The sequence below is a fragment of the Paroedura picta genome, chromosome 4, assembly GCF_049243985.1.
Source record: "Paroedura picta isolate Pp20150507F chromosome 4, Ppicta_v3.0, whole genome shotgun sequence".
Lineage (NCBI taxonomy): Eukaryota > Metazoa > Chordata > Lepidosauria > Squamata > Gekkonidae > Paroedura > Paroedura picta.
The window spans coordinates 67,300,376-67,316,042 of record NC_135372.1 but is presented as its reverse complement, the minus strand read 5'-3'; the positions used below and the strand labels follow the sequence as shown (position 1 = coordinate 67,316,042).

The window sequence follows — 15,667 nt, the reverse complement described above, 5'->3', positions numbered from 1 at the left end:
ATGCTGCACAGATGATTAGAGGTTGGCCATATGTTATCAGTTCCACTTTGAACTTTTTTATTAGATATAAAATGATAATATCAAACAATACAAGCCACTAAAAAAAAAAACTGTTGAGGAAATGGGACTAGAGCCTCGAACCTTGCCAGTGTATACAGGGACTTGTCTTATCCCAGGTCATACCACTGACCTATCTACCTCAGCATTAGCTAGCTTGATTGGCAGCAGCTTTCCAGGATCTTGCACAAAGAAAGACTGCTGTTAGCTGACGTCTTTTAACTGAAAATGCCAGGGATTGAATCTTCTGCATGCAAATTATGTGCAGCTCTACTACAGACCTCCTCTCAGTTTCCCATTTCATTTCAAAAGGACTCAGAAGGAAGTTCAAATGATCTAATTTAGTTAGCTGGAAAACCACCCCTTTTTTCTTTGGATCAGCTTATCGATGTCATGATATGACAATCTCTGATACCTGCTAAAGGCAACTGTAGAAGTGAAAAGAGAATTAGTCTAAACCTAAAAGTAGGCACTAGGCATTGTAGATGCTAGGCTTTAATACAACATAACAAAGGAATCTCCAAACCAATTTCCTCAGTCTAATACTAATATATTAAAACAGTTGTCAAAAAAAATTAAACCAACTAGAATGAATTTTGAGCAAAGAATAATTTTAGACCTTTTCATATCAACAAATGAATCATAATTGGTTTATTCAATGTAAATACATGCCTTAAAATAAAATGAATTGCTGTCTATGGTCAGGATTTTGATATAAGACAAATAACAAGGTCCCTACATAATTCAGTAGTATGCAGCCCTAAAACCCACTCTGCCTTGGGCTTTATCCCCTGAAACACTTTTCACCCCATATGATTTATTTTGTTGGAACTTGTATGTTTAAAAAGCAGTGTATCAGATCATTTATTTCTATAATAGAACTCTTAAGTCATTTCAAAATTGGATACGCTGAAATCATTCAGCATACAAATTAGGATGTTAAACTTGTTTGAATAACAATACAAAAGTTCTGTATCAGGTCTAAGATCAAAGGCCATATACTTGACCATATAAAGTATGTGGTCCTTGACCACAGACAGCTACAAGAAATGCTTCACTTATCAATATCCCTTACTTCTCAGAAGAATCCCTTTGCATTGTGCCCTTCTACCTGCTAAATCACCAGATTCCTCAGAGCACCCTCCCCTGGATAGCCTTTAGACTGCTATTTGCTCTCACTCACTATGGGCTCCCTACCTTGGGATTCCGCAAATCAGAATGATTCTGCTATTTCCTTTCAGAGTATCCTCTCTTCTGATTTATGGCAGAGAGGCCATTGTAAGGGAAGGGACAATAGGGGTAATTTCCACACATCTCACTTATTATGATGTACACATTCAGAATTTCACTCAGATCCTTTTTCTTAGACAACAGTAATACTGGCTGCTGAAAAAGAAAGTCCCAGGACCAAGATTAAATCTAACACTTTGGGTAATTGGGTCATTGACATCAATTCAGGAATTTGCTGTTATTATTTGGTTTGATCCACAGAGTGAATTTGTACACAGTCTTTTATCACCTCTTGCTTTTTCAGATGGCCCATGAAAAGCCATGTGCAGGATTGTTTCCTACTTAAAGTTTCAAATTGTTCAGTAGATGTCAGTAGTAGGTAAGAACCACAATACTTCTAGCCTAAGAGAATCACAAAAGGACATCCAGTTTGCCAATGTCCAGCTAACCACCTGAGTACCTCAATCCTTGATGCTGGCATTGGCAATTACTATCTGACTTATGCGTGTTGCTTATAGAAAAGATGGGTGTTGCTTATACATTTAAAAACATCAGAAGTAGCTTGTACAAGACTAAGAGGCAGTGGGTGAGGAGGAGATCAAGCACCACAAGCAGAACTGAAATTAAGAGCTTACCTCAGATAAAATATAGTCACGCATTTTATCTTTTATGGTGAGTTGCATGATATTTATAAATCCTTTGTAAATGTTAAGGCCATCAACTGAGTGGTTGGCAGGAGCCATGATCTTTTGGATGCGGCCATTTTCCAAGCGAAATGCAACATGCTTGCCAAGTTTTGCTGCAAATGAGTTTGTCAGTTCAGGTGATCTAATGAATTCAGGTCTAGGAGAATTGCTTCTGTATTCATACACCTCAGGGGAGTCCATCTGTGACACACACAAGGCCAAAGAGTCAATTTCCCAATCAGTTTGTGAGATCTGCCCCTCCCTTAGAAATCTATGTAGGTGATTTATATTCCAAGCACTTGGACTCTTGATCACACATTTTTCCAACTGGGGCTGTGTCATAGAATATCGGTACTATTATTGTGCTATAATAATCATTCAAAATTGGATTGATTTATCTACACAGGAAAACCCAATTCTAAATAACTGGAACAGCACAATATCCACTGATGTGTGGATGTAGCTTTAAGCTTCTTAAACAAAAATGTAAAATTATGGCATACAATTTTCCAATTATTTTTAACATCTGTTTCAGTATAAGCAAACAAATGTATATGGATCAAGAGGAAAACTCATTTAAAACCATGTAGAGGTAAAGGTATCCCCTGTGCAAGCACCGAGTCATGTCTGACCCTTGGGGTGATGCCCTCCAGCGTTTTCATGGCAGACTCAATACAGGGTGGCCTTGCCAGTGCCTTCCCCAGTCATTACCGTTTACCCCCCAGCAAGCTGGGTACTCATTTTACTGACCTCGGAAGGATGGAAGTCTGAGTCAACCTTGACCCGGCTGTTGGGATCGAACTCCCAACCTCATGGACAGACAGCTTCAGACAGCATGTCTGCCACTTACCACTCTGCGCCACAAGAGGCTACTAAAACCATGACTTTCAGTTCAAAATCAACAATGGCTCTTTAAAGACTAACCAAACTTTATTCTAGAATAAATGGACTAATGCCCACTTCTTCAAATGCACTGAGTGGATTCTTTCTATGCAGTTATTTTATGTAGGAGTTATTTTTTAAAAAAACAGCATGTGGAATGTAAGAACAGGGTGGAATGTAACTATGTAAACAAATCTAATCAAGAAAAATGTAGAGAAACATTCACACATCTTCTGTAAAGAATGGCTTTCCCCACGTATTCCTAAGGTACTTCATTTATAGTGAGAAGAATCCTAAGACGAAACTTGTCTGACACATTGTATCGGAAGAAGAATATGATTCTATGATTCTATGTAAAAGCTTACACTGGAATACAATTGCTGACGAATGCACTTTCAATCCATTTTCAATGCCATTTAGCAATCATTTGCAAATAGATTTTGCTTCACATAGTAAACTCTAGTTGCAAAGTGCAGTAGAAGTAGACTGAAAGTACATTGTTCAGGGAATGTAATGTCCTTAAAGATGCCACAAGATTCCTGTTGTTGCAAACTACTCCCTTGGCAATCTGTCTGAAATTAGTGCCTTGTATCGTTCTGTCTCTATACTGGACACACTGCTGTTGCACTTGACACACTTTTATGCATGAGTTGTACCAGCCTAAAAGACATCCACAAAGCTCTGGCTTCAGGTTTGCCACCTCTTGGTGGGGAAATTCCTGGAAATTTTAGGGGGAAGCTTGGAGAGGAGAGGTTCCTCAACAGTGTATAATACTGTAGAATCTATTCTCCAGAGCAGCAATTTTCTCCAGGGAAACTGATCTTTGTCAGCTGCAGATCAGTTGAAATCCCAGGAATTTAGCAGACTCCACATGGGGATTGGCAAGCCTAGCTGGTTATGACATAGGTACAGCACAGCATAGGTGTGGACCCCCCCACTCCCCCAAGCTTTTTTCAGGTTTGGGAATATTGAACTGGAAAAAATATTGGCATTCTCTTATTTCCACATACTGATACAGTATTCAGAGTCAGTAAATGTTATGGAATGCATATGGAGATTATTATAGTCAATGGTTCCCATAGACTAATATAATATTCTGGGGAATATCTGGCACTCTGGGATGGCTGTGGCTATCTGGTGGCCCCCAAAATCCCATTTTTGGGATGGACTTTTTGGGTTTGGCTATTTAATCTCCATCTCTCTCTCCCTTTCCCCTCTCCCTGTCTTGTCCGTCTATCTATCTATCTATCTATCTATCTATCTATCTATCTATCTATCTATCTATCTATCTATCTATCTATCTATCTATCTATCTATCTATCTATCTATCTATCTATCTATCTATCTATCTATCTATCTATCTATCTATCTATCTATCTATCTATCTATCTATCTATCTATCTATCTATCATCTATCATCTATCATCTATCGATAGATAGAGATAGAGATAGCTATAGAGCTATAGAGCTATAGAGATAGATATAGATATAGATATAGATATAGATATAGATATAGATATAGATATAGATATAGATATACATCCAACTAAAATAATACCAAAGTAATACCAATAACGTATTTTGGGGTATTTTTTCCAGCTCGGATTAGCAAAATGCACACCCTTAATTTGCAATCTTATGTGGATCTGTTCCTCTGCCTAGTGTTCACACATGGAATGGAAAGATTGTGGCATAACACATATAGACTCAGGTAATTGTTATATATCATTTAAACAGCCAAGGGAAATATGCAGAGAACTGCAGGAGTATATTTCTTGACACTCTCTGGAAATGATATCTGCTTACAGGGAAGGGTAGCAAAGGGGCTTCATATTGTGACAGCTCTTAGTAAATTTTTAAAAGTTTGCAGCAGATAGCTCAGGAGTTTTAAAAGGAGCACCAAATGTCATTTGTACCCCTGCAGCTAAAGAAATAATTACATGAAATTAATTACTGCAAATGTGCAAAGGCATGCAGCATCCATTAAAATATTACTGCTTGTTAAAAACTTTATGAAAATTGCTTTATTAAATAATTTCAGGCACTACAGTCTGGAGACAATTGAACTGATACCTCAATAAATTATTGTGGATCTGCAATTATATAATTATATCCTATTATCTTTCTAATCAAAAAGCAGAACAATTCCTTAAAGCCTGAGGTTCACGTGACATGAGAATTTATCTGGTAATGTGTGAAACAGACTGTTGTCTGTTGCATAAAAATAGTGTTAGTTACATTCTAAATGAATAAGCAAAATGTATGATGAAAATATTTCCCCAACTCCAGAAAACATCATAGAAAAGGAAATTTCAGCTGTTAAATTGGGTTTGCTTTCTTACCTTAATAAGCAAAAGTTCGGATCTGGAGCCACAGATCACCACTTTAGATACAAGTTTTATTCCAACGCCTGAATACCATTCACCTGCAACCCTGGTTACCTGCTTTAATTCATACTTATATGTATAACATTTGTTTCGACTAAAAACAGGTCCTGAAATAGCAGGTTCTGGGGGGAAAAAATCCAGATAAGTATTCTATGTACTACATCTAAAATATTCTCTTTACTCTAGATAAAATGGAAAGACAACATTAAAAAATGACTATACAGTTTTAAATGTTTAAAATTTATTATCAAATTTCTAGACTGCCCCTGCTGGCACTGCCATCTTGGGGTGGTTTACAGCACTGCTAAAATACAGTGACAAATACAGTGCTAAAATACAGTGATGATTAAAACAATTAAAATGAGTTAAACAGTTGAATCAATCAAACAAATCGCGATATCCCCATTTTCACTGCTTTTATTTCTGAAGAAACTCATTGAAAGATGCTACTTACTACTGTTAAGATCTTGGCAACCTGAAAGATAAAAAAGAAGGTATTTGTTTTAATTATTTATGGTTAGCACATTTTGGGGAAGCATAAGTACAATATAGGTAAATGTGATTTTTATGAGGTTTTGTTCATGCTATTCCTTTCAAGTATCCTTCATTACCTTATAGAGTTATGAATCATATAAAGTTGTCAGACCATTGGTCAATGTATCTCAGAATTGTCTCCTTTGATTGGCAGCAATTCTTCAAGACCTCAGGCAGAGAAAAAGCCTACTTGAACATATGCCCCTGAAATGTTTTACCTAGACATGCCAGAAATGAAATCTATGACTTTGCACACACTGTCACATCTCTGGTACTTGAGTGCAAAGAATCCAGATCAGTGTTCGAAATTTCATTTTAAAGATTTCTTATGTTTTTGCAGCATATTCCTGTGCTAAATAGAGAAGTGATACTTACCCACAAGGGTTAGCAGCAATAGCAGGACAAAGACCTTCATTATGATGGAAAAGGTGAAAGCTTGTTGTATTGGCTTCTCTTATATAGAGAGGCATCTTTGGTCACATGAGTAACTTGGAAAGCATTTTGATGAACAAGCACATTTTAGTATTGATCAATAAAAACAAACAAACATTCATTGAGAGGGAAAGAAACCCACTGTTGCTTCAATATAACTGAATGTAGACCAATGTAGTTTTTAAAATGTTTTATAAAAAATCAAGAAAAGAGAAAGCAAAATCTTGACACACTTGCAAATTATACTTGCAGTGAATGAATTAATATAACATCTAAATCCTGAGGCTTAAGAAAACAGGATAAGCAGATAAAGGAAATAGATCTTTTGTTGTTCAGTGTTATTCAGTTGGCCTCAGTGGAAATGAAGCAGGGAAAATACAAATGGAGGATATTAAAAAATATCATAACTCTCTCAATATCTCTGCAGCAAAAGTCATATTATTTGTGTTCCCAGGAGCTGACTTTCTGGATGTCCTTACTAGAATAGCACAGCTCAAGTCACCCTGGGTTGTTTATTTTACAACCAACTAAACTTTTATAGGGTGGACTTTAATAAACTCAAAGACATGATGAGAATCATCCTATGAAAAAGATCGTTGGAAAGAAAGGAGCAAGTGACACGTAGGCTCTCCTTAAACAAGATCTATTGTATGGCCAAGTCATGACTATTCCCGCAAGATGGAAATGTGGTAGGCTATCCAAGAAGCCAATCTGGATGAACAGAAAACTTCAGGAGGAACTAAGGAAGAAAAGGAAATATTTAAGAAATGGAAGGAAGGACAGACCACTGAAGCATATCTCCAGGTTACTAGGCAGTAAGCACTGTGTGTCAGCTATCAAAGAGGCCAACACTGGGAATTAGCTGAGACTGGCCAGGGAAGCCCACCATAACAAGTAAAGCTTCCTTGGAAGCTCAAAGCCGCTTACAGTCGCCTTCCCTTTCCTCTCCCCACAACAGACACTCTGTGAGGTGGGTGAGGCTGAGAGAGCACTCATATTAGTGCTTGGTCAGAACAGCTTTATCAGTGCCATGGCGAGCCCAAGGTCACCCAGCTGGTTGCATGTGGGGGAGTGCAGAATCGAAACCCAGCACACCAGATTAGAAGTCCACACTCGTAACTACTACACGAAACTGAGGGTAAACATAAGGTAAATAAGGCAATAGGCTCACTGTTGGGTGAAGATGGAGACTCTGACAGAGAACCCAGTGAAAGCAGAAAGTCTAAGTACCTGTTTTGCTTCTGTGTATTTCCAGAAGAATATGGACACATCTAGGAATGGAAGTAGGCAAGATACATTGTTGGGGTTGTGGATTTACATGGACAGAGAGGTTGTTGAGAGGCACCTGGCTGCAATGAATGAGTTCAAATCCCTTGGACTGGTGTACACTTGAAAGTGCTTAAAGAACTTTCTGGAGAGGTTACAGAACCCTTGTCTGTCATCTTTAGAACCTCTTGGAGGACTGGAGGGGTGCCAGAAGACTGGAGGAGAGTGAATGTTATCCCAATCTTCAAAGAAGGGAGGTGAAATGACCCAGGAAACTACAGGCCAGAGATTCTGAAGGGGAGATAATGGAGCAGATTTTAAAGATGATCTGCAAACATCCGAAGGACAATTTATTGATCCAGGGAAGTCAGCACAAATTTGTCTCCAATAGGTTCTGCCAGAACAACCTGCTTTCCTTCTTGGACCGAATGACAGGCTTATTAGATAATGGAAAGTCAGTTGATGTTGTTTACCTGGATTTCAGTTAGGCTTTTTGCCCATGATGTTCTGATGGGTAAATTGGAAGACTAGACTGGATCTTTGGATGGTAAGGTGGATAGGGAACTGGCTAGAAAACCACACTGAAACAGTGGTTGCCAATGGTATTTCATCAGATTGGAGAGGTGAGCAGTGAGGTGCTGCAGGGCTCAATACTGGCTCCAGTACTTTTCAACATTTTTATCAATGTTCTGGATGAGGAGAGTAGCACCTTTAAGACAAACAAAGATTTATTCAAGGCGTGAGCTTTTGAGTGCAAGTACTCTTCATCAGACTAAGAACTGACCATCATAACAGTAAGAATATATAAGCAAAAGTTAATCTTGTTACATTAGTAAACTGTGTCACAGCATCCAAATACAGCCACATGATAACTCTCTGCCAACACAGCTACTCATTTGAATCTATCCTGGATGAGGAGGTGGAGGGACTTCTCATTAAATTTGCAGTTGACACCAAATTGGGAGGAATACTGAAGATAGCATTCAATGAAATCTGAATATGCTGGGAAAGTGGGTAAATGAGAACAAGATGCAATTTAATAAGGATAAGTGCAGAGTTCTATATCCGGGTCACCAAAATGTATACTGAATGGGAAACACACTTCTGGGTAGCAATATACATGAACAAGATCTTGGGGTACCAATGGATTGTAAGCTAAATATGAGCAGACAGTGTACTGTGGTGGTAAAGAAAGCAAATGCAGTCTTGGGCATTCCATCAATATTGCAAGATGTCACAGTCCTGCTGTATACTGCATTGGTCAGACTGCCTCTATAGCACTTTGTGCAGTTATAGAGGCCTCACTTCAAAAAGGACATTTTTTGAAATGAAAGTGTTCAGAGGAGAGTGATGAGGATGATCTGGGGTCTGGGGATCAAGCACCATGAGGAAAGGCTGAGGGACGTTGGAATGTTCAGCCTGAGGAAGAGGAGGGTAGAGAAGGGACATGATTGCTCTCTTTAATTATTTGTAAGGTTGTCACTTGGAGGAGGACAGGGAGCAGTTCCTGTTGACAGCAATATCCATGGTAATGGGTTTAACCTATGTTTAGTAGAATGGTACTGGTTAGATATCAGGAAATTTTTTCATGGTCAGAGTAGTTCAGCAATGGAATTGATGGCCTAAGAAGGTGGTGAGTCTCCCCCCCCCCACACACACACACTGGCAGTTCAAGTAGCAACTGGTCAGGTACCTTTCATGGATGCTTTAGGCTGATCCTGCATTGAGCAGGGGGTTGGACTAGATGGCTTGCATGGTCTCTCCCAACTCAGAGTCTGGTACTAATTTTTTTTAATGGAAATAACTCCCCTGTGCAAATCTAAAAAGACAAAGAGCAGTGTAGAACATAGAATGCATTCCCCTTTATCTCTACTCTTAATCCTACTGCTGACTGGCCTTTGCCAGATTGAAGGTAGTGACACTCAGGCAGCCTATTTTCTTTCCTTCCTACATTTCTATAACTGTCTACTCAGGCAGGCTGAGAACCTTGTGGTGAACATGGTCCCTCAGGATTTTAATTTCTCCAGGGAATTAAATTATACCAGTGGATTAGAAAGTTATGAATCTTGCAGGCCTCTGCAGACAAGCTCATGTTTGACGTGTATATCTAGAGAAGACTGGCAACCATTAACACTGGTCAGACGCACAGATGAACACCAAATGGTAAGAGGTAGTATATAACCTATGTAATCATATAATCTGTAACATCCAGACAGAGGAGGTCAGATTCTTTTACATCCCACCAAATGGCCTGCACTGTTCCTAGGTATGGAATGAATTGGCACACTGATGCTGCAAATCCTTTAATAGAAAATTAATAAATGAACTAAGGTTAGCCTTTTTATTATTCCAGTTAACAGAGCTCAATTGCTTTCCTATCCTGCCAGCATTTCTTTGAATGGGTTTTTACTAGGAACCTGACATCAGGTCAAATTTTGCTGTGAGTGATTTATGATGATCAAATCCCAAGTTAATGCTGGATGCCACCTATATAATCATTATCAACGTGTGCTGCAATCAGGCGAATGGAGGTCAACCAGTTTTATCTTGCTGAATGCCCATTTCAGCATGGCAAAGTCTCTATGTCTCTCTCACTGCAAGACAGATAAGAAGTCAGCCTGCCCTGACTTGTTTTTCTGCTGAACTATGTCCAAAGCAGGCAAAGGTAGGCCTTGTTCATGTCTTTTTTTGTATGATCAAGCAGCTACAACAAGAGTCCTGAGCTAAGATAATTTGTATCTCAGCTGTGACCCAATTGTCTTGAGAGCCAGTTTGGTGTAGTGTTCAGAATGTTAGACTAGGTTCTGGGACAGTCGAGTTCAAATTACCTTGGATCTGTGAAGTATAGTAAGGTACCTTGGATCATTATCTGTTATCATTATCTGTCATGTTCTGAGGCAATTCTCCCCAAGAAGGCAAACCCAGAGTTCTGGATAAAACTTCTGCAGTTCATTGAGGATAATACAAAGGCTACATAGGATGCTTTGCTAGTAAAGCTGACCATGTACAAAAGTTTGGAGAAAATATAGGGCCAGGCATCCCCCACACTATGCCATCTGTTCCCACAGTCTTTGGCTTTAACGGATGCATCACCTTATCATCAAAGGATATGCATAGTTTACAATTTGACACCTAGATTCAAGTGGGTAGCCGTGTTGGTCTGAAGCAGCACAACAAAACAAAATCAGAGTCCAGTGGCACCTTTAAGGCCAACAAAGCTTTTGAGTGCAAACACTCTTCCTCAGACTATGAACTGACCATCATGACAGTGGGAATATATAAGCAAAAGTTAATCCTGTTAAATTAGTAAATCGTGTCACAACATCCAAATACAGACATATGATACTTCTTTGCTAAAACAGCCAATCAGACCCCTTGAATTCAGTTGTAGTTCACAAAAACAAAGGAGAAATAAAATTTGACACCTAGAGATATGTAGGACAGCCAGAATATGATAGGAGATCAGATGCCCCAAGTTCCTGAGAACCAGGGAGGGAGGACTCAAAGGAACAAGCCAGCTAGCCATCTCAATAAGAACCTTGGTCAAGCCATCAGAGGCAAAACGTGACACCTTGCTCACAGAATAAATGGGGAAAGAGGAAGAACCATGTATTCCATCCTAAATTCTTTAAAGGAGGGGTGGGATAAAATGGATAGATAGGTCTATGGTGCTGGTAGACTGTGACACCAGTCAGGTCAAGCAGACAAAACTTACTAATAACCTGTTCAGACTATAATATTAATAATCAGTACATAAAGACACAGACTGTCTCTGGGATTATGTCTATTTCCCCTTTTAGGTTTTTACACAGGCTATGGCACTGTAACCAGATAATGGCTTAAAATTCCTTAGGAAAATATTTAAATGTTTTTAGAGTTCATATTTGTCACCAACATTTTTGAGTAGGAATTGCAGAATTCCTTCAGCACAGTCCTACAGAATGAGAGTCTGCACATTTCTAGGTGCTCCCCCCTAATGATTTACTACATTTTAAAAATACAATTGTGTCAAAGATTTGATGTTAGAGGAAATATGTCCATATTCCCAGTTTGCAACTCTAAGTTCATAAATGTGGGGAAAAGAACATTTTCTTGAGATTCTGAAACATGAAAAATAACTTGTGGACTGAAGGGGCAACACAGCCAGGGGGAGAAACGAGTTTCCCAGGCATGTCATTAAGAATATGAAGGATAATTCCTCACATTAAAGTTAGATTTCTGAAGCCTGGAAAGCCTACTAGTGGGAGGTCTTGTCAAGCAACTGTCCCTTCTCCATAATGATATTATTTCACATGATGGGAGTTCGTGTCACCTAACAGTAGGAAAAATGAAGATTATTGTTGCTTTGCCAGGTCCCCATTACTTTGCTGAATGTGTGAAGCAGTCTGCAGCACCTCACTAGAGTCTGCTTAGCAACTGGAGATGGCAAGTGGCAAAGAGTGCAAGGACACGGATTTTACTGTACATCATTTTCCAGAGAGGAATTGGGGGCTTTGAAAGTAGAAGAGAAGCCAGGATGTTGAATAAATAGTGAACATATGAATCATATTCAATAAAATCTTGGTCCCAGATGGAAAGGACACCTCTCAAGCTGGCTAAATCTATGATCCACGTGGATTGATGATACAAGTGTAACTCTTACATGCATCAACATAAAGTTACTCTGAACTCTGGATGAGTGTCCTGATGACGTAGGCAACTCTTCAGTAAGCAAGTTTCCAACAAAGGTCTTGCAAGGGAACAAGTCTGGGTCACCATGCCTTAAAAAGAAACATTGCTTCATGACACTGGAATATTAAGTAACTCAGATTCTGCAGCTTGAAACAACTAGATTGGAAAAGGGGAGGGAGACAGCAGTGTTTCCTAAAGTCTCCTTGATCTGCTCTGATCAGCAAACACAAATGCTCTGCTCTGCCTAAGGCATCATGCACTCTGAAGCAGACCTTTGCATGTGTATGCTCTGCCACACTAGAAAGCATGTACACACAACACCCAAACAAGTAGTATGCATTTTGATCTCAGACACAACTAAATTAAAAATTTAAAAGGCTCTGGCTCTCTATAAGGGAACAATTCAAGAATAATTATAATATTGGGAACTTTACAATTTAGGACTAGTGCTTGGAGAGCAAAAATAAAGCAAAGTAGCATGTGTATTTGTCTTTTTAAAAAGAATGTGAATCTTTAGAATGCTGCAGTTTGAAAGGCAGCTTCACAATATTGTACCTGTTTTGTGCAAACATTGTGCCATACAGAATTTTAATGCATGAAGGGTAAAGTGAAGGAGAACATGATGTCTGCAAATGCTTATGAGGGCTGCAGTATAAGAAGAGAAGATGATCATTTTCACTTCCATTGTCTTTTCATAACATATTCTTGTCTTGTAACAGGAGTCTTGTTGTCTGCTGTTGGACTGCTGCCGATAGTCCCCCAGTCTCCTTGTTGTATATTCATGTTGCTATATTATGGTGCAGGGAAACCATTCTCATACTATTAATATAATGTTTAACAACAAAGCAGGGATTAGCAAAACAGTTCCCAAGCAATGGCAACATGCTCACAAGGATTCAGATGGTTAAGCACAGTGAGTTTTACTTAGTTCCTTAAAAATAATCAACAAACTCCTGTCTTCCTTCCTCTAAGCCTCTAAAATTCTGGACTGTAGACCCAAAACTGTCATTCAGGCTGAACAACCAACATACTTGCTTCTTGTTCCAGGGTTGTGGTGGTAGGTAGAATTCAAGGTTACCACCTTCTCAGGCACTGGTTGGATTTCCCCTTTATGCACAGGGGCCCTAATTGACAGAGTTAATGGAAACCCACTCTGCTGATGGCCATCAACCCCCCCTCCAATTTTCAATTTGTTAAATTTGTATCTAACAAAGGGAGCTTTGACTATCAAAGTTCATATCCCACAAATTTTGGTAGCCTTTAAGGTCTTACTGGATTCAAACCCAGCTATGGCAGAACAACACTGTTACCCTCGGGGGGGGGGGGGGAGAACACCTTCTGGGAGCAAGTTGCTGTCCTTGGACAATTTGCATATCATTTCTAGTGAGACTCCAGTTTACCCTCTTTCAACAATGTCCCAAAATACAGCTAATTTTACTTTGTCTCTACCATCAATGGAATACACTGAGCCTATTTCTTATATGCATAGCATCAACTTTTCATCTGTATATTTGGATTCTGTGTCTCAATTATTTTAGGATGTTATGAACCCATAAAGACAGCCCAATGAAATATTCTCTGGATAAGCTGGTTGTAGAGAGAATCACTGCAGTGTAAGTACAGAAGAAACCTTAATGGTACATAGATTTTAAGTTAGTGATTTGCTGTAAAACCAGTATACTGAGTAGTGAATTGAGTCTAGTACATGCTTATACACCTAGCAACTGATTTCTGTTCAGAAGTTTGAAAGTTCAATCTGTTTAATAATAGAAAGTTACGTGGCCAGAGTAAATTTATTTCTGGATAGGTCAGACCTATGTAAATATCATACTTTGGATTTCACAGCACCTGGTCATAGTGACTTCAGGTCACCAATTGGACAAGCAAATTGTATAATACCTAGAAAATGTATAATTTTTTCCTGCCAGTACAGATTAGGCATTGACCTTAAAAAAATGCAGACTCAACAGTTTTTTTAATCAACAAGCAAGGCTTTTGGAGATTTACCATTTGATATTGTGCACATATACTCAGAAGTAAATTCCAGGTTACTTAATGGAACTTACTCTCAGATAACTGTACATAGAGTTGCAGAGATCCTGTGAATGTTTACCAAGTGGCAAATTTCATTAAATTTTATTAACATCAATTTTATTAACTCCTGCAGCCTCAGAACCTAACCAAGTGCAAATTAGGAGGCAGCACAGATGAACTCAGATTTATTTTTGAAGGTAGCTGACAGAACAAATAAATACATTTGGTAAGAGAACATATTTTAATAAATTATATATATATATATATAATTTTGATAATGATCATTCCTCAGCTTACAACAGTTCCATATAAAGGAATTAAATGGAAAGTTTTAATCATATTATCATAGTAAACCCCCCCCCCCCAACATGCCTAAGTATTTGCAGTACAGCTATTAAGATACTAGGTACGCTCTGATTCTTTTCAGTTCAGGTGTTTTTCCATGAGTTCAGATGTTCACTAAAGAATATGGGAAAGACCTTGAGAGTACAGGAACACCTTGCACTTGGCTAACAAGTGTAAGGAACTGATTCTTGAGGACTGAAATAACCAGCTCTACTGTTCAAATTTTTTTTTGTTAAATTATTCCAGTAGACATACTGGAATAACCATTATGCTAAGTCTGGAGAAGAACTGACTCAGGCAAGTGGGTCTTTCTACAACAGTGGAATTATCTGACATAACTTTGTATAGATCAAATATGTTTCCATATGGAGGGGGGATTTAATAGTAGACAGTTTGTCTATTTCCTTACTCTGTGCCAGTTAAAATATTTTACTCCTTCAAGCAGCAGGAAATTCTGCCTCTTACTGTGGGAAAAAGCAGGGCTCCAGTAAGGACTTTGTTGAGACCTGTCTCATGGTGGCATATACCAGTGTTCCATGACCTTCTTAGGAGAATAAGCAAGGTCAACTATAATTTTCAGTTTTTATTAGTTAACACTAATAATATAGTTTTATGCTATTAAAGGTAAAAGGTAAAGGTTTTCCCTGTGCAAGCACTGGGTCATGCCTGACCCTTGGGGTGACGCCCTACAGCATTTTCATGGCAGACTCAATACGGGGTGGTTTGCCAGTGCCTTCCCCAGTCATTACCGTTTACCCTCCAGCAAGCTGGGTACTCATTTTACCGACCTCAGAAGGATGGAAGGCTGAGTCAACCTTGAGCCGGCTGCTGGGACTGAACTCCCAGCCTTATGGTCAGAGCTTCAGACTGTATGTCTGCTACCTTACCACTCTGCGCCACAAGAGGCTTTTTTATGCTATTAGTTGTCACTAAACCTGGTAGGTAAACATGCACCAAGCATTCTCTTCATCCATAGTGGTGAAGTCACAGAGAATAAAGGCAGATGATTTTCTGTTCATTTTATTTTGGGCACATAATAAGATTTGGGGATCCAGGAGGTCAGCATCCACTGTGTAATCTGCCAGTACCCCATCAACCCAGAAGGGGCCCTCTGTTGACAAAATGCTTCAGATGCTGAGGAGT

General features: G+C 39.0%; 1 protein-coding gene across 4 annotated transcripts in view; it reads right to left on the bottom strand.

Annotated features, from left to right (window-relative positions):
• The window catches only part of LOC143835503 (vitellogenin-1-like), a 49,246-nt gene extending 42,996 nt beyond the window's left edge, over positions 1-6,250 (bottom strand). For all 4 annotated transcript variants that reach the window (XM_077333235.1, XM_077333237.1, XM_077333236.1 and 1 more), the window contains exons 1-4: positions 6,152-6,250; positions 5,697-5,717; positions 5,198-5,364; positions 1,923-2,174 (exon numbers count right to left, since the gene is read on the bottom strand). In XM_077333235.1, the coding sequence (XP_077189350.1) occupies positions 1,923-2,174; positions 5,198-5,364; positions 5,697-5,717; positions 6,152-6,191 (480 nt within the window). In that variant the 5' untranslated portion in view covers positions 6,192-6,250. The remainder of the gene's footprint in view (positions 1-1,922; positions 2,175-5,197; positions 5,365-5,696; positions 5,718-6,151) is intronic.
• Between the last annotated feature and the right edge of the window lie 9,417 nt (positions 6,251-15,667).